The sequence below is a fragment of the Choloepus didactylus genome, chromosome 24, assembly GCF_015220235.1.
Source record: "Choloepus didactylus isolate mChoDid1 chromosome 24, mChoDid1.pri, whole genome shotgun sequence".
Lineage (NCBI taxonomy): Eukaryota > Metazoa > Chordata > Mammalia > Pilosa > Megalonychidae > Choloepus > Choloepus didactylus.
Window position 1 is genome coordinate 2,778,790 of NC_051330.1, and position 23,699 is coordinate 2,802,488.

At 38.9% G+C, this 23,699-nt stretch overlaps 1 protein-coding gene across 1 annotated transcript; it reads left to right on the forward strand.

Moving 5' to 3' along the window:
- On the forward strand, positions 1-23,164 carry LOC119520098 (T-cell-specific guanine nucleotide triphosphate-binding protein 2-like). Its single transcript, XM_037817854.1, has 2 exons — positions 1-279; positions 20,024-23,164. The coding sequence occupies exon 2, from the start codon at positions 20,045-20,047 to the stop codon at positions 21,365-21,367; it is 1,323 nt and encodes a 440-aa protein (XP_037673782.1). The 5' UTR covers positions 1-279; positions 20,024-20,044; the 3' UTR covers positions 21,368-23,164.
- Positions 23,165-23,699: the final 535 nt, after the last annotated feature.

Here is a 23,699-nt window from a genome sequence, read left to right on the forward strand (position 1 = left end):
CTCCCCTGCTGATTACTTTCCTGTGAGGGTGGTGCTTGGCTGGAGGATTTGAGTCCTGCCAGCTCCTCACAGGCCATTCAGCCATTCAGAGTGACAGTCAGCTCCTCTCTCTCTGGCGACCACAGGGGACCTGGATTTCACTGGACACCACAGCTAAGGCAAAAAGTTTTCTGCGCTGTGGGCTGCAGAGAGCACTACAGCAGACTGAGGATTTTCTGCTCCTTTGAGAATATTCAAAGTTCATCTCTGACACAGAAATCTCTTTTCTCTCAGGATCTGGTGAGTGTGAAAACACTTTGCATTGAATATACGTAAAAAAATGGAAGACGAGCAGAAGGGCAGAGGGTGGGTGAGCCTGGAGGCTCAATTTTGGGTCTGAGAACTTGAAAGGCTGAGGGACAGGACAGCTGGAGGAAGGCTGTAAACTGTTTAGAGATTTCTTTTTCCTGTACCATTTGTCACCTCTCAAAGTTTTCTAGCAAATTATGAAATCCATCTAGGTATAAAAATGTTTTTGCAACCATTTTAAATAGTATTATTTTATGGATTTTAAAGTAGATAAAATTTGAAACTCCATTTCACCATACTTTCCTCTCTCATTCTCCAACTCTATTTTTTATGCCAACTTCCTTCTTCCCTCCTTAATATTATATGAACTTTGTTCATGCTTTGAATCATTAAAAAATAACCATGCTTTGATTTTTTATTCATCATTAAAAAATGTTTGTTCTTTTTATTTGTATTTTTTGTTTATTTAGGTATCTATATTCATTGATTTTACATTTTATTCTTATTTTTTCTTTAGGTTGAGACTGCTGTATTTTTTCTGGTTTACTTAGTTAATCGCTTATTCTATTTAGTATTCTCTCTCTCTCTCTTTCTTTCTCTCCCTCCCTCCCTTTCTCCCTCCCTCCATCCTTTAAAATGTATTGAAGTGTAGCCTACATACAAAAATCCCACTACCCACTGTATACAGCACACACATATCACTGTGCATTTGCAGCCTTGGCACAAGGGCCCAGAAGATGGAAGCTGTTTGGTGACCAGAACCAAACATCCCCTCATGCTTATTCCTTCTCTAACTCTCCAATAGGGACCACAATCCAACCGCATGCCCAGAATTGTTTTTGCTGGCTTTGAGTTGTACATAAACGACATCATGTAGCTAGCTGCATTCTTTCATTTCTAGGGCGATGTGCTCAATATTATATCATGTGTTTCATCAATGTTGTGGGTAATGGAGACTTAATTTTCTGATTGCCCCAGATTGTTCCATGTATGAATATGCCACAAATTACTTCTCCATTATAATGTTGATGAATTTTGGCTTCCTTCCAACTTTTATCTAGGACAAATGCTGGTGCTATTAAAATTCTTGGATATGATTTTTTTATATTTTCATTGTGAAATATAACATGTATACAGAAAGTTACGGCATTCCAAGTATGATTTAACAAGTACTTATAGAGAAAATTGTAAGGAATGTTATGGGTTACTGTTCCAACATTTCAGTTATTTCCTTATTTTGAAATATAACATGTATACGGAAAGGTGAAAACTTTCAAAGTACAATTTAACAAGTAGATATAGAGCAAATTTCAAAGATTGTTATGGATTACAGTTCCTCCATTTCATTTATTTCCTTCTAGCTATTCTAATACCCTAGAAACTCAAGGGTATTAGAATTTTGAATAATTTCAACCTTTTTAAATACATTGAAACTTGTTTTGTGCCCTAGTGTATGATCTATCTTGGGGAAAATTCCATGAGTGCTAAGAAAGAATACATAACTGGTAATTTGGGATGTAACAACCAGTATATGTCTGTTATGTATAATTCATTTATCACATTGTTTTAAGTTCTCAATTTCCTTATTTGTCCTCTGCCTAGATGATCTAATTATAGGAGAGAACGGTGTATTGAAGTCTCCCAGTATTATTGTAGAAATGTCTATTGCTCCCTTCAGTTTTGCCAATGTTTCTCTCATGTACTTTGGAGCTACTTGATTGGATGCATAAACATTTATGATTGTTAGTTTTTCTTGGTGAAGTGTCTCTTTTATTAATATATAGTGTCCATCTTTGTCTCTTATTATATATTTCCATTTAAAGTCTATCTTGTCTGATATTAGTATAGCTACCCCTGCTTTTTTTGGCTTCAAGTTTCATGAAATTTTTTTTTCCATTCTTTCACTTTCAATCCCTGTGTTGCTGCAGCTAAGATGAGTCTCTTGTAGAGTGGTAGAATGGGTCATACTTTCTAACGCATTCTACCAGTCTGTATCTTTTAATTGGGGAGTTTAATCTATTCACATTCAAAATAATTATTGTGAGGACAGTTCCTGAACTAACCATTTTATCCCTTGTTTTTTATTTGTCCAATCTATTTTCTGCCCTATTCTCTCCTTTTTTCCCTTTAGGTTACCCTTACAAATACTCTTCAGTTATATTCCCTACTCCAGACCTCTCTCTCCTTTCTTTTTCCTCAATAGTTAGAAATTCCTTTAGTATTCCTTGCAGGTCATGTCTCCTGTTAACAAATTTCCTCATTTTTTTCAGCACTTTTTGTCTCTGAAAATTTTAAGCACTCCCTTTTTTCTTTTTAATATGTGATTTTATTGAGACATATTTGCATACCATAAATCACCCAAAGTGTACAATAAATTCATCATAGAATCATTATACACTTGTGTATTTATGAACACAATCAATTTTTGAATGTTTTCATTAATCCACAAAAATAAAAATAATAATAAATATAAAAATAAAAGTAAAAAATAACACTCAAATCATCCCATACCCCCTCACCCCCCTTTTATTCATTTACTTTTTGTCCTCATTTCTGTACTCATCTGTCCACAAACTGGATAAACAGTGTGAGCCACAAGGTTTTCACAATCCTTAACTGTATAAGCTATATAGTTACACAATCATCTTTGAGAATAAATGCTACTGGATTGAAGTCCAAAGGTTTCAGGTATTACCTTCTAGCTATTCTAATACAACAGTGAAAAGGGATATCTATATAATGCATAAGAATAACCCTCTGAATGATCTCTTGACTCCATTTGAAATCCCTCACCCACTGAAACTTTATTTTGTTTCATTTCCCTTCCCCCGTTTGATCAAGAAGGATTTCTCCCTGGGAGTCATGTTCCACATTTCCAAGGGTACTTACACTGCTTGGAGTCATGTCCCACATAGTGGTGAGGGCAGCGAGTCCACCTGACAAGTTGGCTTAGGGAGTGGCCACATCTGGAGAAATAATAGGTGTTCTCCAAGGATGACTCAGGCACAAATGAAGTAGCCTTAGCGTCTCTTTGCAGTAACAAGCTTCATAAGGGCAAGACCCAAGATCAAGGGCTTGGCCTTCTAAATTGGTAGTGTCCAATGCTTGTGAGAATACCAGGGATTCCCCAGGTGAGGAGGTTTATATTTCCACATTTTTCTCCAGTCCCTTAAGGGGGATTTGCAAATACATTTTTATCCTCTGCCCAAATTCCTATAGGATGTATAGAGGCTTCACACCAACCTCTAAAAGCATTCAGTTCACGCCCCTTATTCAAGGTTCCATGTAATAATACAATTAACTCATCATGAATAAACTGATCATACAATTCAAATTATATACTGTGCCATAGAGAATAAAGATTTGGAACTAAATAAACATCTCTTCTTTTGGTCTCACACAGAAGTTGAAGTTTTAAAATGCCATCAATATCATCCTTTACCCTTTAGGCTGATTTACCTTAGCCCTAACCAAGTCCATTTCATTCATATCTGTAATTGAAGACTAACATCTTTTCCAGCTTCTTTAACAGTTGCTGTATGGGGTAATGCTGACATTCATAGCTACTAAACTCTAGCTCTGAGTCTCAGGTGTTACACAGATGCCTGAAGTTCCAGTGACCCACCAGGTTATACACAAATTGCTCATTATCTGAGAATAAAGAAGTAACCATTACATCTCAGAAATAGATGTGACTGCTGTACGAGCTTACAATCTAGTTACCTTTGCAGTAAGTCTCCCCCTGATAACCTATGCTCTCAGGTTCAATTCTCAGTGCTTGCAATTTTTTTTTTTAATCATCATTTTATTGAGATATATTCACATACCACGCAGTCATACAAAACAAATCGTACTTTCGATTGTTTACAGTACCATTACATAGTTGTACATTCATCACCTAAATCAATCCCTGACACCTTCATTAGCACACACACAAAAATAACAAGAATAATAATTAGAGTGAAAAAGAGCAATTGAAGTAAAAAAGAACACTGGGTACCTTTGTCTGTTTGTTTCCTTCCCCTATTTTTCTACTCATCCATCCATAAACTAGACAAAGTGGAGTGTGGTCCTTATGGCTTTCCCAATCCCATTGTCACCCCTCATAAGCTACATTTTAATACAACTGTCTTCGAGATTCATGGGTTCTGGGTTGTAGTTTGATAGATTCAGGTATCCACCACCAGCTACCCCAATTCTTTGGAACCTAAAAAGGGTTGTCTAAAGTGTGCGTAAGAGTGCCCACCAGAGTGACCTCTCGGCTCCTTTTGGAATCTCTCTGCCACTGAAGCTTATTTCATTTCCTTTCACATCCCCCTTTTGGTCAAGAAGATGTTCTCCGTCCCACGATGCCAGGTCTACATTCCTCCCCGGGAGTCATATTCCACGTTGCCAGGGAGATTCACTCCCCTGGGTGTCTGATCCCACGTAGGGGGGAGGGCAGTGATTTCACCTTTCAAGTTGGCTTAGCCAGAGAGAGAGGGCCACATGTGAGCAACAAAGAGGCATTCGGGAGGAGGCTCTTAGGCACAATTATAGGGAGGCCTAGCCTCTTCTTTGCAGCAACCGTCTTCCCAAGGGTAAAACTTATGGTAGAGGGCTCAACCCATCAAACCACCAGTCCCCTATGTCTGTGGTCATGTTAGCAACCATGGAGGTGGGGTAGGCAAATACCCCTGCACTCTCCACAGGCTCCTCAAGGGGGGACTACATCTTTCTTTTTTTCCTTGTTTTTCTTTCTTTCTTTTTTTTTTTTTTTAACTTTCCCTTCTTTTTTAAATCAACTGTATGAAAAAAAAAGTTAAAAAGAAAACAAACATACAATAAAAGAACATTTCAAAGAGACCATAACAAGGGAGTAAGAAAAAGACAACTAACCTAAGATAACTGCTTTACTTCCAACATGTTCCTACTTTACCCCAAGAAAGTTACCTAATATAGCAACATTTCTGTGAACTTGTTCCTACTATATCCATCAGAATTTAACAGACCATAGTCATTTCTGGGCATCCCCAGAATGTTAAATAGCTTATCTGTTCTTCTTGGATTATTGTTCCACCTTCCTTAATTGCTCTCAACTGCTAGTTCCCCTACATTCTACATTATAAACCATTTGTTTTACATTTTTCAAAGTTCACATTAGTGGTAGCATATAATATTTCTCTTTTTGTGCCTCGCTTATTTCACTCAGCATTATGTCTTCAAGGTTCATCCATGTTGTCATATGTTTCACGAGATCGTTCCTTCTTACTGCCGCGTAGTATTCCATCGTGTGTATATACCACATTTTATTTATCCACTCATCTGTTGAAGGACATTTGGGTTGTTTCCATCTCTTGGCAATTGTGAATAATGCTGCTATGAACATTGGCGTGCAGATATCTGTTCGTGTCACTGCTTTCCGATCTTCCGGGTATATACCGAGAAGTGCAATTGCTGGATCGAATGGTAGCTCTGTATCTAGTTTTCTAAGGAACTGCCAGACTGACTTCCAGAGTGGCTGAACCATTATACAGTCCCACCAACAATGAATAAGAGTTCCAATTTCTCCACATCCCCTCCAGCATTTGTAGTTTCCTGTTTATTTAATGGCAGCCATTCTAACCGGTGTTAGATGGTATCTCATTGTGGTTTTAATTTGCATCTCTCTAATAGCTAGTGAAGCTGAACATTTTTTCATGTGTTTCTTGGCCATTTGTATTTCCTCTTCAGAGAACTGTCTTTTCATATCCTTTGCCCATTTTATAATTGGGCTGTCTGTACTATTGTCATTGAGTTGTAGGATTTCTTTGTATATGCAAGATATCACTCTTTTGTCAGATACATGGTTTCCAAAAATTTTTTCCCATTGAGTTGGCTGCCTCTTTACCTTTTTGAGAAATTCCTTTGAGGTGCAGAAACTTCTAAGCTTGAGGAGTTCCCATTTATCTATTTTCTCTTTTGTTGCTTGTGCTTTGGGTGTAAAGTCTAGGAAGTGGCCGCCTAATACAAGGTCTTGAAGATGTTTTCCTACATTATCTTCTAGGAGTTTTATGGTACTTTCTTTTATATTAAGATCTTTGGTCCATTTTGAGTTAATTTTTGTGTAGGGGGTGAGGTAGGGGTCTTCTTTCATTCTTTTGGATATGGATATCCAACTCTCCCAGCCCCATTTGTTGAAAAGACCATTATGGCTCAGTTCAGTGTCTTTGGGGGCCTTATCAAAGATCAGTCGGCCATAGATCTGAGGGTCTAACTCTGAATTCTCAATTCAATTCCATTGATCTATATGTCTATCTTTGTGCCAGTACCATGCTGTTTTGGCAACTGTGGCTTTATAATAAGCTTCAAAGTCAGGGAGTGTAAGTCCTCCCACTTCGTTTTTCTTTTTAGAGTGTCTTTAGCAATTCGAGGCATCTTCCCTTTCCAAATAAATTTGATAACTAGCTTTTCCAAGTCTGCAAAGTAGGTTGTTGGAATTTTGATTGGGATTGCATTGAATCTGTAGATGAGTTTGGGTAGAATTGACATCTTAATGACATTTAGCCTTCCTATCCATGAACATGGAATATTTTTCCATCTTTTAAGGTCTCCTTCTATTTCTTTTAGTAGAGTTATGTAGTTATCTTTGTATAGGTCTTTTACATCTTTGGTTAAGTTTATTCCTAGGTACTTGATTTTTTTAGTTGCTATTGAAAATGGTATCTTTTTCTTGAGTGTCTCTTCAGTTTGTTCATTTCTAGCATATAGAAACATTACTGACTTATGTGCATTAATCTTGTATCCCACTACTTTGCTAAATTTGTTTATTAGCTCTAGTAGCTGTATTGTCGATTTCTCAGGGTTTTCTAGATATAAGATCATATCATCTGCAAACAATGACAGTTTTACTTCTTCCTTTTCAATTTGGATGCCTTTTATTTCTTTGTCTTGCCGGATTGCCCTGGCTAGCACTTCCAGCACAATGTTGAATAACAGTGGTGACAGCGGGCATCCTTGTCTTGTTCCTGATCTTAGAGGGAAGGCTTTCAGTCTCTCACCATTGAGTACTATGCTGGCTGTGGGTTTTTCATATATGCTCTTTATCATGTTGAGGAAGTTTCCTTCAATTCCTACCTTTTGAAGTGTTTTTATCAAAAAGGGATGATGGATTTTGTCAGATGCTTTTTCAGCATCTATTGAGATGATCAATTGATTTTTCCCTTTCGAGTTTTTAATGTGTTGTAATACATTGATTGTTTTTCTTATGTTGAACCATCCTTGCATGCCTGGAATGAACCCCACTTGGTCATGGTGTATGATTTTTTTAATGTGTCTTTGGATTCAATTTGCAAGTATTTTGTTGAGGATTTTTGCATCTATATTCATTAGGGAGATTGGCCGGTAGTTTTCCTTTTTTGTAGCATCTTTGCCTGGTTTTGGTATTAGATTGATGTTAGCTTCATAAAATGAGTTAGGTAGTGTTCCATTTTTTTCAATGTTTTGAAAGAGTTTGAGTAAGATTGGTGTCAGTTCTTTCTGGAAAGTTTGGTAGAATTCCCCTGTGAAGCCATCTGGCCCTGGGCATTTATTTGTGGGAAGATTTTTGATGACTGATTGGATCTCTTTGCTTGTGATGGGTTGGTTGAGGTCTTCTATGTCTTCTCTGGTCAGTCTAGGTTGTTCATATGTTTCCAGGAAATTGTCCATTTCTTCTACATTGTCCAGTTTGTTGCCATACAGTTGTTCATAATATCCTCTTATAATTGTTTTAATTTCTTCAGGATCTGCAGTTATGTCACCTTTTTCATTCATTATTTTGTTTATATGGGTCTTCTCTCTTTTTGATTTTGGCAGTCTAGCTAGGGGCTTGTCAATCTTGTTGATCTTCTCAAAGAACCAACTTTTGGTGATATTTATCCTCTCTATTGTTTTTTTGTTCTCTATGTCATTTATTTCTGCTTTAATCCTTGTTATTTCTTTTCTTGTACTTGGTTTAGGATTGGTTTGCTGTTCATTTTCTACCTTCTTCAGTTGATCCATTAGTTCTTTAATTTTGGCTCTTTCTTCCTTTTTAATATATGCGTTTAGTGCTATAAATTTCCCCCTAAGCACTGCTTTTGCTGCATCCCATAGATTTTGGTATGTTGTGTTCTCATTTTCATTCGTCTCTATATATTTAGCAATTTCTCTTGCTATTTCTTCTTTAACCCACTGATTGTTTAGGAGTGTGTTGTTTAACCTCCAGGTATTTGTGAATTTTCTAAGTCTCTGATGGTTATTGACTTCTAATTGTATTCCTTTGTGGTCAGAGAATGTGCTTTGAATAATTTCAATCTTTTTAAATTTATTGAGGCTTGTTTTATGTCCCAGCATATGATCTATTCTGGAGAAAGTTCCGTGAGCACTAGAAAAGTATGTGTATCCTGGTGATTTGGGATGTAATGTCCTGTATATGTCTGTTAAATCTAATTCATTTATCAGATTGTTTAGGTTTTCAATTTCCTTATTGGTCTTCTGTCTGGTTGATCTATCTATAGGAGAGAGTGATGTGTTGAAGTCTCCCACAATTATTGTCGAAACATCAATTGCTTCCTTTAGTTTTGCCAGTGTTTCTCTCATGTATTTTGTGGCACCTTGATTGGGTGCATAGACATTTACGATTGTTATTTCTTCTTGCCGAATTGCCCCTTTTATTAGTATGTAGTGGCCTTCTTTGTCTCTCAAAACATCCCTGCATTTGAAGTCTATTTTATCTGAGATTAATATTGCTACACCTGCTTTCTTTTGGCTGTAGCTTGCATGAAATATTTTTTTCCATCCTTTCACTTTCAGTTTCTTTGTGTCCCTGTGTCTAAGATGAGTCTCTTGTATGCAACATATTGATGGTTCATTTTTTTTTATCCATTCTGCGAATCTATATCTTTTAATTGGGGAGTTTAATCCATTTACATTCAACGTTATAACCGTGAAGGCATTTCTTGAATCGGCCATCTTATCCTTTGGTTTATGTTTGCCATATTTTTTCCCTCTCTCTATTAATATCCTTTATTGTACCCATACCGAATCTCTTTAGTACTGAACCTTTCTCCAAGTCTCTCTGTCCTGTCTTTGTTTCTCTGTGTGTAGGGCTTCTTTTAGTATCTCCAGTAGGGCAGGTCTCTTGTTAGCAAATTCTCTCAGCATTTGTTTGTCTGTGAAAAATTTAAGCTCTCCCTCAAATTTGAAGGAGAGCTTTGCTGGATAAACTATTCTTGGTTGGAATTTTTTCTCACTCAGAATTTTAAATATATCGTGCCACTGCCTTCTTGCCTCCATGGTGGCTGCTGAGTAGTCACTACTTAGTCTTATGCTGTTTCCTTTGTATGTGGTGAATTGCTTTTCTCTTGCTGCTTTCAGAACTTGCTCCTTCTCTTCTGTGTTTGACGGTGTGATCAGTATATGTCTCAGAGTGGGTTTATTTGGATTTATTCTATTTGGAGTTCGCTGAGCATTTATGATTTGTGTATTTATGTTGTTTAGAAGATTTGGGAAGTTTTCCCCAACAATTTCTTTGAATACTCTTCCTAGACCTTTACCCTTTTCTTCCCCTTCTGGGACACCAATGAGTCTTATATTTGGACGTTTCATATTATCTATCATATCCCTGAGGTCCATTTCGATATTTTCAATTTTTTTCCCCATTCTTTCTTTTATGCTTTCATTTTCCATTCTGTCATCTTCCAGGTCACTGATTCGTTGTTCAACTTCCTCTAGTCTTGTTCTATGAGTGTCCAGAGTCTTTTTAATTTGGTCAGCAGTTTCTTTAATTTCCATAAGATCATCCATTTTTTTATTTAGTCTTGCAATGTCTTCTTTATGCTCTTCTAGGGTCTTCTTGATATCCTTTATATCCCGTACTACGGTCTCATTGTTCATCTTTAGTTCTTTGAGTAGCTGCTCTAGGTGCTGTGTCTCTTCTGGTCTTTTGATTTGGGTGCTTGGGCTTGGGTTATCCATATCGTCTGGTTTTTTCATATGCTTTATAATTTTCTGTTGTTTTTGGCCTCGTGGCATTTGCTGAACTTGATAGCGTTCTTTTAGGGTTTGTAGACCAATTGAAATCCTTATCTCTAATTTATCAGATCTACAGCTTTGTGGAGTACACTTTCTCTAACTAACCAGCAGGTGGCATCCACGAGCCACCTGTTCTCCACAAGCCAGTTCTCCCCTGCTTAGCCTTTTTGGTGAGTGGGGGAGTGAGTCTTGTGGGGCCCAATTGGTGTACCAAGCTTGTGTGTGTAGTTGGTGTTGCCTGCCCTGTATATGGGGTGTGTTTCTGGGCAGTCGGGGAGGGCAGGTGGCCCTAACAATCAAATCTCCCTGGTGATCCTAGTGTTTTAAAGCTGCTGCAATAGTCTAATCCTTCAGTTCAGTCCTGCCACAGTTTGTCTCTGCCACTGACCCACAAGTCCTTGTTATTGGCGTATGGCTCCTGAGACTTGCAAGTGGGCCCCTCTTCCAGGCTGTGCACCCCGGGTCCTCTGTTGAGGGATGACTGTGCTATGTCACAGGTGAGTGCTGTCCCTCCAGGGCAGTTCTGGGCTGCTGGGCTGTGTAGGGAGGCTCCCAGTCTGCTCAAATGATGGCTGAGTGGGGCTTTGGTAATTCACACTGCTCCACCTTCCCAACTCTGGGACAATCAGCTGAGGTTGCAGGGAAGGCTAATTTCCACGCCCAGTTTTGTGGTGTCTGCCTGTTATTTGAAGCACTTCCGTCACACTGGGTTGTCTCGGGCAGCTCTGGGCTATGGGGCTGGCGATGGGCAGGAGTGTTTCCTGTCCACCAGGATGGTGGCTGTGAGCGGACACCCCCCTTTTCTTGGGAAGTTGTGGTGTTTAGTGAATTTTCTCAGCCACTGGATTATTGCCTTTTGTCTCAGAGCTCTCTTAGTTCTGCTCTTGACTTGACGTGCCCGAATTGAAAGTCTTTGAAGCTTTCTGTATTGGGCTTCTTAGAGTAATTGTTTTAGAAAAAGAAAAAAGGATTAAAAAAAAGGGCCCTCCTCAGAGATCTAATGGGTTATTGAAATGCTAAGAGACAAAGCAATTAGGGCCATTAAGGAAAGGTCCACAGGGCAGAGAGATCAGCTTTTCTTAGGGATTTGCATATGAGCCTCAGAGTCTGAGCTCTTCCCTTCCCCTTTCTATGTTCACCAGAACTCCAAAAATCCTCCGCTTTTATTTTGGAGTTTTTCGTGTTGTTTTTTTTCTATGGCTGTCTCCTCTCTGCTGGGCTGGCTGCTCTCAGATTCTCTGGTGTCTGGTCTCAGTCTATCTATGGTTGGAGTTTGGATCAGTAGAATGAGTTTCTGATAAGGGCTGCCACTGCAGTTCTCCCTTCCCCTTCCCGGAGCTGACAGCCCCTCCTCCCACGGGACTGAGCCTGGCAGGGAGGGGTGCGGGTCCCCTGGCCACAAAAACTTACAGATTTCGCTGATCTCAGCAGTTCCACATTTTCATGAGTGTTGTATGAAGTATGCCCAAAGAGATTGCTCTGTGGTGTCCAGCCCACGCAGTTCCTGGCTTTCTATCTACTTTCCTGGAGGAGTAACTAAAACATACAGCTCACCAGTCTGCCATCTTGCCCCACCTCCAGTGCTTGCAATTTATAGTTCGTCCATAGTAGTGAGGCATTTAAATGATTCTTTTTGTTTCTGGCATATTTCACTCAACATACTGTCCTCAATGTCCATTCACATAGTTGCATGCCTCACTATTTCACTCCTTGTAGCCACTCAATATTTCATTGTGTGCATAAACCTCAGCTCATCATTCCATTCATCTGGGCTCTAAACTTAGGCCACCAACATCCATTGCAAACTGTGAATACTACTGCCACATACAGCAGTGTGCAAATGTCCATTCACGCCCTTGCTCTCAGTTATTCCAAGTGTACATCCCATAATTGGGTTGCAGGACCATATGGCAACCCCATATTCATCTTCCAGTGGAAGCACCACTGCCCTCAGGATAGGATGCATCATTCTACTTCCCCACCAACACTGAATAGTTACATCCCTCTCTCCACATTTTCTCCAACACTTATATCCCTATGTTTACTTTTTAGACAGTCTTATTCACTCCCTATACAGTCCTTCCTAATTAAACATTCAATGTTTCATGGTATAATCACATAGTTATGCATTTACCACCACAATCTACATAAGGAGATTTCCATTTGAGATTTTTCTTTTTCTTCAACTCAGCATTTATATGCTGCTCCGATCTATACCCTCCTCCAGAGTTTTGTACAAGTTGGGGTCATCTCCCTTTTTCACTGGGTATCTGGGGAGAAGTTTTCATTAGCTGCTTATGTCACCATGTTGATGACATCACTCCTCTCCCTGAATTTTTAAGGAGAGCTTTGCATGGAAAAGAATTCTTGCCTGGCAATTTCTCTCTGTCAGAATCGTAAATATATCATACCACTGCCTTCTCACCTCCATGGTGCCCAATGAGTAGTCAATACTTAGTTTTTTGTCATTTCCCTTGTATGTGGTGAATCACTTCTCTCTTGCTGTTTTCAGGACTTTCTCTTCCTCAGCATTTGAGAATCTGATCAGTGCATTTTTCATAGTGGGTGTATTTGTATTTATTCTATTTGGAGTTCTTTGAGCTTTCTTGATTTGCATATTTATATATTTTATAAGGGTTGGAGGTTTTTGTCAACTATTTCCACAAATACTGTTCCTAGAACTTTGCTCTTCTCCTTTTGGGACCCCAAGGACTCCTATATTTGTGCACTTCATGTTGTCCATGTTCCCCCATTTGTTCTTTTGTGCATTCACATTCAATTGCCTTGTCCTGCAGTTCACTTATTATTTCTTTGGCCACTTCAAATGTGCTGTTTTCGTCCTTAGTATATTTTAAATTTTTTCTGCAGTATCTTTTGTTTCCATAAGATTTATTTTCTATGTACTCCTTCAAATTCTTCTTTATGCTCTTTTACTGTCTTCTTGATGTCATCTTTTTAGCCAACCCATTGAAGTTTTTTTATAGATTTGTGTATACTTCTTTGATGAATTCCTCCAAGTTCTGTGTCTCCCCCAGCCTTTTAATTTGGTCATTTGACTTGTCCATGTCTTCTTGGGTATTCATGTGCTTTGGGATTTTCTGTTGGCTTTGGGGCATTTTCTTATCTTGATAAGGTTATCTTGGAAATGCAGGATTTTTTGGACATTTATATAAAATTTTGCCATAACCACAGCCTGCTGGAGTGCACTTTCCCTGTCTTCCCATCAGATGGTGCTCTTGAACCACCACTTACCTTCTAGCCAGCTTTACCCAAGGGCAGCTGGGCACTGGGTGGGGTCCAAACCAGGTGGAAATCCAATCAGTGCAGCTGTTGTTTGTGTGCACTGGGGACTGCCAGCCCTTGGGTTGGGGATTGGACCCTGTGCATTTTGGCAGGGAGTCCTCTTAAGGGCACAGTGGGTCTGGTGTTTCCCAGGCCTCCATGTGCCTTTGTCACTTGCCCACTGTGTGCCTAGGGCCTCTAGAGCAGGGGAAGGGCTCGTGGTGCTTTCATGTGACACCATCTGTTATCTCTGCCTCTCATTTTTGCACACCATGGGCTTCCATGGAGGAAAAGTAAATGCACTGGGCCATCTGCTTGTGGTCATCACAGGCCCACTGTTTCCCGAGCTCCTTCATGGGAGCTCCCAACTACAGGGCTGAGAAGGATTATCTCCCCAGCTCATTTCTGAGATGGATGTGTGGGAGTGGAGAGCTCTTACTTCCACTGCTCAGCATCCAGCTCACAGCTTCCAGCCCCAGTGGCCCCAGTTGGATAAACTAAGCCCACCCTTTCATTCCTAATTCATCTGCTTTTTCAACCAAGTCCTCACTATATATTGTAGAGTCCTTCCAGGCTGCTCATACCCTTAAACCACTGTCCTGGGTATTTTCTGCATATTCTTTAGTTTTTTCATGAAGAAGAAGTATGCTCTGCCTCTCCTTTTCAGCCATCTCCCCCAAAGTCTTCTGTATATGAATATTTTTATTTAACTAGAACCTTATTATTTATGCTTTTACCCCAAGCTATAAGCACTCTTTAGATTGGCATTGAACATGTACAACTACAGAGTTTAGATTTTCTCAGGCATAATTGCATGAAAAATAAATAATTTTCAAGCTCTTTCCTAGCTAAATTGACACTTACAGATTTTCAGGGGAGGGGAACCCCAAGAATTTTGTGTTCTTTAAGAAACTGGTATATATAAATGAACTGCTGTATGTTCAATTAGATCTTGAAATCTAAAGAATTTTTTTTAAGTGAAATGCAGATATACATGTCCATCACTGTTCATATAGTGAAAGGATTGAATGGTAAAGATATGTTCAGTCTCTTTTAAGTGTACTGTTGTAAGTTAATCTAGATGAAAAAAACACTAAAAATTCAGCACTGGTAATCATTTAAAGGAAAAAAGAAACAATCCAGTAAAATGTTGAAGAATAGGAATATATACTCTTCAAGAGGAGAAAACTGTTATCCAACTCAAAAATGAGAAGTGTAGATTTGAAAAACACTCATTTGTCTTTGTCTTAAAATACAAACAAAAATTAGTGGAAAGAGGAAGTCAAGAACCATTTAGAATTCAGTCAGGTCTTTGTAAACATGGAACAGAGTACAGTGAATTCACCTTATGAAGGAGATGACTGAAATGAAATTTCTCAAGTTTTATGTCTGCAATAAAATATATTTATGTAAAAGAAATCATTGCACAATTATAAAAAATACAAAATCTGGATTTTTCCTCTTAGGTTTATAATAGATTACCATGCATTTACTTCCACAAGCCTGCTCTGTTTAACAGCACATGCTATATACAAGTATATACATACACACTGATATTTTACCATGAGAATCATGTCTCATCTCAAACAAGTGATATGCCTTTCACCCACACTTATATACTTATGTCCATCATAAGAAATTTAAGTCCTTTCTAAGTGGTACATTTTAGAAAGCTTTGAAAGAGTTTTTTTTTTTTTTTAGTTTTTTTATTGAGATTGTTCAGATACCACACAACTATCCAAAGATCGAAAGTATACAATCAATTGCCCACGGCACTGCCATACAGCTGTGCATCTAACAACACAATTAATTTTTTTTCAATTTTTAGACTATTTTCACTCCTCCAGAAAAGAAATAAGAACAAAAAAAAGGAAACTCAGATCCTCCCATACCCCTAACCATGCTCCTCTCCATTATTGATTCATAGTCTTGGTATAGTATATTTTTTATGTTGATGAAAGAATGTTAAAATACTACTAACTGTAGTATATAGTTTGCAATAGGAATATTTTTCCCTATATGCTTCTCTATTGTTAACTTCCAGGTATAGTGACATACATTTGTTCTAGTTCATGAGAGAGATTTCTAATATTTGCATAGTTAATCACAGACATTGTTCATCACAAGATTCACTGTTTTACACATTCCCATCTTTTAACCTCCAGCTTTCTTTCTGGTGACATGTGTGACTCTGAGCTTACCCTTTCCACCACCTTCACACACCATTCAACACTGTTATTCTCACAACGTGCTACCATCACCTCTGTCCATTTCCAAATGTTTAAGTTCACCCTAGTTGAACATTCTGCTCATAATAAGCAACTGCTCCCCATTCTTTAGCCTCATTTCTATGTCCTAGTAACTTATATTTCATATCTATGAGTTTACATATTATAATTAGTTCATATCAGTGAGTCCCTGATATTTGCCTTTATGTGTCCGTCTTATTTCACTCAATATAGTGCCCTCAACGTTTCTTCATCAACTCATTTCTTTTAAGATATTTCAGTCATACACACTATACATTCCGTCCTAAGTAAACAATCATTGGCTCCCTTATAGTCATGTATTTATGTATTGAGCACCATTGCCACTCTATATAAGGACATTTCTATTTCTTCCACAAAGATGGAGGAAGAGTCAAAGAAGGCAGAGAGGCAAAAGAAAAAGAAAAGAGAGAGAAAGGAAACAAAAACTTGATAACTAGAAAGTGACAAAAGGAAAGATAGCATTAACCTGAAGTAGAGTAAAGAGTCAGACAACATCACCAATGCCAGGAGTCCCTTACTCTTTCCCTATTCCCCACCCCCCCATATGCATTTGCTTTGGTATATTGCCTTTGTTACATTAAAGGAGGCATAATACAATGTTTCTGTTAATTCTAGCCTCTAGTTTGCATTGACGGTATTTCCCCCCCAATCCCACCCTATTTTTAACACTTGGCAATGTTGACATTCATTTGTTCTACCTCATGTTAAAACATATTTGTACCTTTTATTACAATTGTTGAGCACCCTAGGTTTCCCTGAGTTACACAGTCCCAGTCTTTATCATTTGTCTCTTATTCTGGTGTCCTACATGGTTCCAGCCTTCCTCTTTCAACCATATTCACAGTCATCTTTGTTCAGTGTACTTACATTGCTGTGCTACTATCTCCCAAAATTGTTTTCCAAACCTCTCACTCCTGTCTTTTCCTGTCTGCAGTGCTTCCTTTAGTGTTTCCTGTAGAACATGTATCTTGTTCATAAACTCTGTCATTGTCTGTTTGTCAGAGAATATTTTAAGCTTTCCCTCATATCTGAAGGATAGTTTTGCTGGATATAGGATTCTTGGTTGGTTGTTTTTTCTCTTTCAGGATCTTAAATATATCATCCCACTTCCTTCTTGCCTCCATGGTTTCTATTGAGAAATCCACACATAGTCTTATGAAGCTTCCTTTGTATGTGATAGATTGTTTCTCTCTTGCTGCTTTCAGGATTCTCTCTTTATGTTTGATGTCTGATAATCTAATTATTAAGTGTCTTGGTGTAGGCCTATTCAGATATGTTGTGTTTGGGATATGCTGTGCTTCTTGGATCTCTAATTTTATGTCTTTCATAAGAGATGGGAAATTTTCATTGATTATTTCCTCTATTATTGCTTTTGCCCCTTTTCCCTCCTCTTATCCTTCTGGGACATCAATGACACGTAAATTCTTGCTTTTCGTTTTAAGTTCCCAGAAATGATGCTCGTATTTTTCCATTCTTTTCTCTATCTGTTCTTTTGTGTGTAGACTTTCAGCTGTCTTGTTCTCCAGTTCCTGAGTGTTTTCTTCTGCCTCTTGAGATCTGCTGTTGTATGTTTCCAGTGTGTCTTTCATCTCTTGTGTTGTGCCTTTCATTTCCATAGATTCTGCCAGTTGGTGTTTTGAACTTTCAACTTCTACCTTTTGTATGTCCTGTGTTTTCATTATATGGTTCATCTCTTTCAACATATCTTCCCTAGACGTTTTGAATTGACTTATATTAGTTGTTTCAATTCCTGCATCACAGATGAAGTGCAAGTTTGTTTCCCTGACTGGGCCATAACCTCATTTTTCTTAGTGTAGGTTGCAGTTTTCTGTTCTCTAGGCGTGGTTTCCTTGGTTACCCCAATCAGGCCTCCCCAGATCAGAACAGGCTCAGGTCCCAGAAGGAAGAAATATTCTGTATCTGGTTTCCCTGAGGGTGTGTCTTAGAAATTCGGTACACCCTGTGATGCCTCCGGACACTGTGCTTTTCTGCCCAGCAGGTGGCGACTGTTAGCCTATAATTCTTGACTGGTGTAAGGAGGTTGTGGCTCTTTTTCCCCAAGTTCTGAATGGAAGGCAGGTAGTAGAGCTGGGCCCCACCCCTTTCCTCTTAGAGAAGATAAGACCCCCTAGGGGGAGGTCATTAGCATTTCACTGGTCTCTCTCTGCCTGTGCTATACCCTTGTCTGGGTCACAGCACTGGGAACTGAAAATGGCTGAGGCTTTCTCCACTGAGCCAAAAAAGGAACAGAGAGTCCCCTTCAGAGCTCGTCCAAGGCCACCCTCCAGCTCTCCAAGGTCAGTCATCACCCAAAGCCTCTGCTTGTTGGGGATTCATATCTCATAGTGAGCAGTTCACACTCGCTAATTAAAACCCCAGTTGGAGCTCAGCTGAGCTGTATTCACTTGCTGGGAGAAAGCTTCTCTCTGGCACCAAGAGCCTTTGCAGCTTGGGCTGTGGGGGGAGGGGTCTCCCAGCTTGGATCCACAGTTTTTACTTACAGATTTTATGCTGCAATCTTGGGCATTCCTCCCAGTTCAGGTTGGTGTACGATGAGTGGATGGTCAGGTTTGTCCCCCCGTAGTTATTCCGAATTATTTACTAGTTGTTTCTGGGTTTTTTGCTTGTTCCAGAGGGGTGACTTAACTTCCACTCATCTCTATGCCGCCATCTTAGATCCTCTCCTGAAAGAGTTTTTAATCAACATATAACATAAAAAGGAATCTTGATTTTTTAAATGAAATATTTTTAGTACTGTGCCTCGAAGATGGACTGAAGGACAAGATATCTGTCCTCAAGAGGCTAGAGTGTAGGGTTCCAAGGCTGGTAAGGAGTGGTGAGATTTCAGGATGGGAAGTTAGGATGCGCCCAGCATGGAATTCTGACATGATCGGATCTGGAACCTCATGGTCCATTGCTTCTCAAACTTTAATGTGCAACAGCATCCCCTGGGGATCTTGTTAAAATGCAGATTCTGGTTCAGTGGGTCTGAGCTGGGGGCCTGAGATTCAGCATTTCTAACAAGCTCCCCACTGATACTGATGCTGCTGTTTCACACTTTGAGTAGCAAGGCACCGTGCAAACAGCCTGCTAGCCATTCAACGTTAGGAATTATGGTTTCTACCCCTTTGTTCTCACGCAGTGCTTAGCACATTGGTCTACATATAACAGGCTCAATATAAGGACTGGGTGCTATTGCTTCTGCTGTTGCATGTGCTTTCTCCGTCCTTTTAATGGGCCTCTTTGCCCTCACCCAAGGCTTCCTGTCTCAGCTGCAGAAACCCAAGGCTCTCTGACACGTTACTGCATTAATTACCTGCCTACATATCCACCCGATCCTGTCCACTTGTCTATACAGGCTGGTGATAGGTGATGTGTAGGACCTCAGGAGAGTTGCTGACTCCTAGCAAGTCCATGTGTACAGTGCAGCATTAATTTTTATAACATGGTTACATGGAACCTATTAATATTCTGCAAGAGGAACACCCTGTTACTTGAGCCACCACACTTTCTAGGAAAAGAAAAACATTGTAAAATTTTATTCTGTAACAAAGACACAATATATAGAATTTCATGTGTGAAGTAAAATGCCTACACATCTCTATTTCACTGCTTTGAATAAGAAACAGGGCCTACTACTGGGAAAATTAGAGGCAGTCAAATGTTAAGACGATTTTTGTGGGAAGATTTACGTAACAGGTGGGAAGGAGTGTGGTGGCAAGTGGTGCTTTCATTAATTTTTTTAATAAGTTGTGTTCCCTTTTTAGAATTTCACAAATATTATTTTGCAACAAGTATTATTTTGAACAGTTGATTGTACACCATGGATGATTTACGGTATGTGAATATATCTCAATAAAACGGAATTTAAAAAAAAGATAAAGAAAACTAAAACATGATAAAATAAAAAATAGCATGGTTACGAGTTTTGATAGGATAATCAGGCCTCCAAATTAGTCCTGAATGGTGCAGAAGGTCTTCAGAGAGGAGGGCATTCGAAGATAAGGGAAAAGTCTGGCCAAGGGTAAACTATATACAGTTCAGAAGTCCAGGAAATGCACATCGTTATAAAGAGAAGATGCTGCTATCTATAATGTGGGAGGGTTCAAACCTCATAGCATCTTTGCATTCTCACCTCTTTGACCATTGCTCTTTCCTCCCCCCTCTAGGTCCTTCTGGTGCTCAAGGACATGGGTCAGTCACCTTCCTCCACCCCTGAACAATCCTATGCTCATGACTTGGCCTCTAGCTTTCAAGACTTTTTTAAGAATTACAAGATAGAAAGCAAAATCCTCTCTTCAGAAACCATCACTTCAATCCAATCACTTCTGGAGAAAGGAGATGTTCAAAAGACAATTTCTGTGATCTGTGATGCATTGAAAGAGATTGAGAATGCCCCAATAAACATTGCTGTGACAGGAGAGTCTGGGTCAGGGAAATCCAGTTTTATCAATGCCCTGAGGGGTGTGGACCATGAAGGGAAAGATGCAGCCCAGGTAGGGTATGTAGAGACAACCATGGAGAGAAAAGACTACAAACACCCGAAGATTTCCAATGTGACAATATGGGACTTGCCTGGCATCGGAACCACCAGATTCCCACCAGAGAAGTATCTGAAGGAAATGAAATTTGGTGACTATGACTTCTTTATTATTATTTCTACTACACGCTTCAAAAAGAATGATGCGCAACTTGCCAAAGCAATTAAAAAAATGAAGAAGAATTTCTACTTTGTTCGATCCAAGGTAGACAGTGATATATACAATGAAAAAAAGAGTAAACCCAAGACTTTCAATAAGGATACTCTCTTTCAAGACATCAGAAAGTACTGTCTGGAACATCTTGAGAAAGCTGAAGTGACTGATACTTGTGTCTTCTTAATCTCCAGCTTTGATGTGTCTGACTATGATTTCCCAAAGTTGCAGACCACTCTTCTGAAGGATCTCCCAGCTCAGAAGCGCCATATCTTTGTGCAGTGCCTGCCCTGTGTTACCGAGGCTGCCATTGACAGGAAGAGGGATTCCTTGAAGCAGAAGATCTGGCTGGAGGCACTGAAAGCTGGAGCATGGGCCACCATCCCTTTCATGAGTGTAGGGGGTGATGAAATGCAGACACTGAAGGCGACCTTAAACCTCTATAGGTCTCACTTTGGGCTGGATGATGAATCCCTCAAAAACATGGCTGAAAGTCTGAATGTGTCACTGGAAGAGCTCACAGAAAACATTAAGTCTCCCAATTTGCTGTCAGGTCAGAAGGATGAGGAGACCTTAGGGAAAACACTGTTGAAATGTGTGGAGAAAATCTTCTCCGTCAGTGGTGGCCTCATTGCCACAGGCCTCTACTTTGGTAAAATGTTCTATTGGCAAACTTATTTCCTTGACACAGTGGTGGATGATGCTAAAGTTCTCCTTAAAAAAGAAGAGATTTTTAGGATCGATGCTACCTCTGAGAAAACCAAACCACTTCTGGATGCTGAGTGTGAAAATGGGAAAAGTGAAGCAGCTCTCCCCTGACTTATCCTCCGTGTTTTCATGACACTGGTTCTGCAAAGGTGGAGTCAGCTTTCCTTGACGCAGTCCCAGCTCACAGCCAAGAGTGGACCACCTCCTCCATGACTGTTATTTGAGAAAAAGAGCAATCAGCTCTAAAGCATCCATCTTTGGGGACCCTCTTGGGACAATAAAGGAAAGGAATCCAAAATTTTATGCAAAGAGGAGAGAATGTCTATGTTATGGCTCTTTCATACCTAGGACTTATTACAGACATACCAGTGAAATGTTATTGTGCACTCAGTAGATCCTCATCAATATTACTGAGTGAATGTGTACATAGTGTGTTTTTGGCATTCGTGGTGTTTTTGTGAATATGTGCACTGTGATCATTAATAAGACAGTAAACGTTGAACCTAATCGTCCTCATTCCTTTGTAGGCTTAACATTTCATTTGATAAGTATGTAAGATAATGAACTGGCATAGTATCATAAGAAATGAAAGAGAAATTTTGAGGAAATCCTTTTATGTGAGATACTTTGTGAGAAGGGCAAGTGCAGAAGAAACAAACATATGCCAGGGATTTCCATACTGGAATAATTTGTTCCCTAAGTTGAGAGGCTAGGGAATAAAATAAAATAAAGTAATAACAGTGAGTGGAAATAAAAAGAAATACAAGAATTTCTTAAACATATGGTAAGATACTCAATCACACATCTAATAAATATAGTTACAGGTATATAATGCTGGTGGAAATATGAAATGATACACCCCGTAATGTGGAAAACACGGCAATATCTAAGAAAATTATATATATACTTATGCTTTTACCAAATGATCCCACTATGAAGAATCTATGCCAAAGAACACTAGAAAAATTACAAAAATGTATATCCCTTAAACTGTTCATTGCAGCCCTGCTTGAGATGGAAACTGACGGTAAACAATTAAAATTTTCTTCAATAGAAGGAGGTATATCACAATAGCTGGCTAGTGAACTGTAGAAAAGAATGAGGAATATCTTCTATTTAATCATGGAGTGACCAGGAATTATTATGTGTTGAACACAAGACGCATAGAGATATATATATAGTACAATACTGCTCAGCTAATAAAGTTAAGATTATGAGTAAATATTTGCACATATGTTTAAAGAATGACAAAACCAGAAGAATAAAATGAAATCATCTATAGGGGATGGGATAGAATGGGGTGAAGGGGCAGGGGTGAAAACTAGGTTTTGCTTAGTACAACTTATTTTGTAGGATTTGCCTTGGAAATATGCAAATGTTTTATGTAGCTGTATAAGTGTTCAAGCAATAGAAAGCAAAATATTGGCATAACAAAACACCATTTCAAGGTTTTAGACTGATATAATTTGAAGGTAAATTTCTGTTAGAATATATACCAAGGATAAAAACTATTCTTAAGGAACCTTACACCTTTTTCAGCAGCAGTATTGAAAAAATAATGATAATGACATTGCTTTTCTTTGACTATATTATTTATATTAGGATCAAGCAAATGAAGTAATTATGTTAGCGTTATTAGATATATATATCATATATATGCATATATATATGCATAAATTTTTTCCCTTTTCCTATGTCCCTATCTTACTTGATATATGTCCAGCACCTGTTAGAAATGATCTAGTAAGTATTTTCTTCCTCACTAGACTTTCAAGTAAATGACGTCAGTTGGGGTGTTTGCTTTATTTCCTCTGCATCTCATCTGCAAAAGTTATCTAACATATAGATATCTTCAATAAACATTTGTTGAATAAATGACAAAAATAAAAATTTTAGTTTTGAATCCTAGGTGTTCTACCTCCTTTCTGTGTGAGTGTGGGTGAGTGAATTAAGTCTTACAAAGTCACAAGCATGTTTTCTAAAATAGGGATAAAAATAACCACTTCTTGCACATACTGAAAACCTTAAGCTCTTTGATGCCTGTGAGGCTGACCAGCAGGAACACAGTGCTGCCCAGCCATGAGGTTTCATGATATTGACCAACCGATCCTTTCTCAGTGTCTTCTCTGTATCCCACCCCAAAATTCCATGCCCATCGTCGAATTCTCCATCCATGTCCTTAAATATAGCAGCAATGACTGAAGGAAATAAGCAAACAGTTGTGAGAAAATTGAGTTATAGCCACAGGAGCTGGAAATATGCAGTGTCCAAATGAGACTGTAATTGGCATTTGCACAGCTATCCTGTTGTGTTAATATTCAGACGGGTTGCTTTTGGAACCAGGATTCAGGAGAATATGACCTTTCTGGGGTCATAGAGGATGCTCCAAACTTGTTGCTAAATTGTTTCTCTTTGCTCCCTTCACTTACCAAGCCTTAGCTTT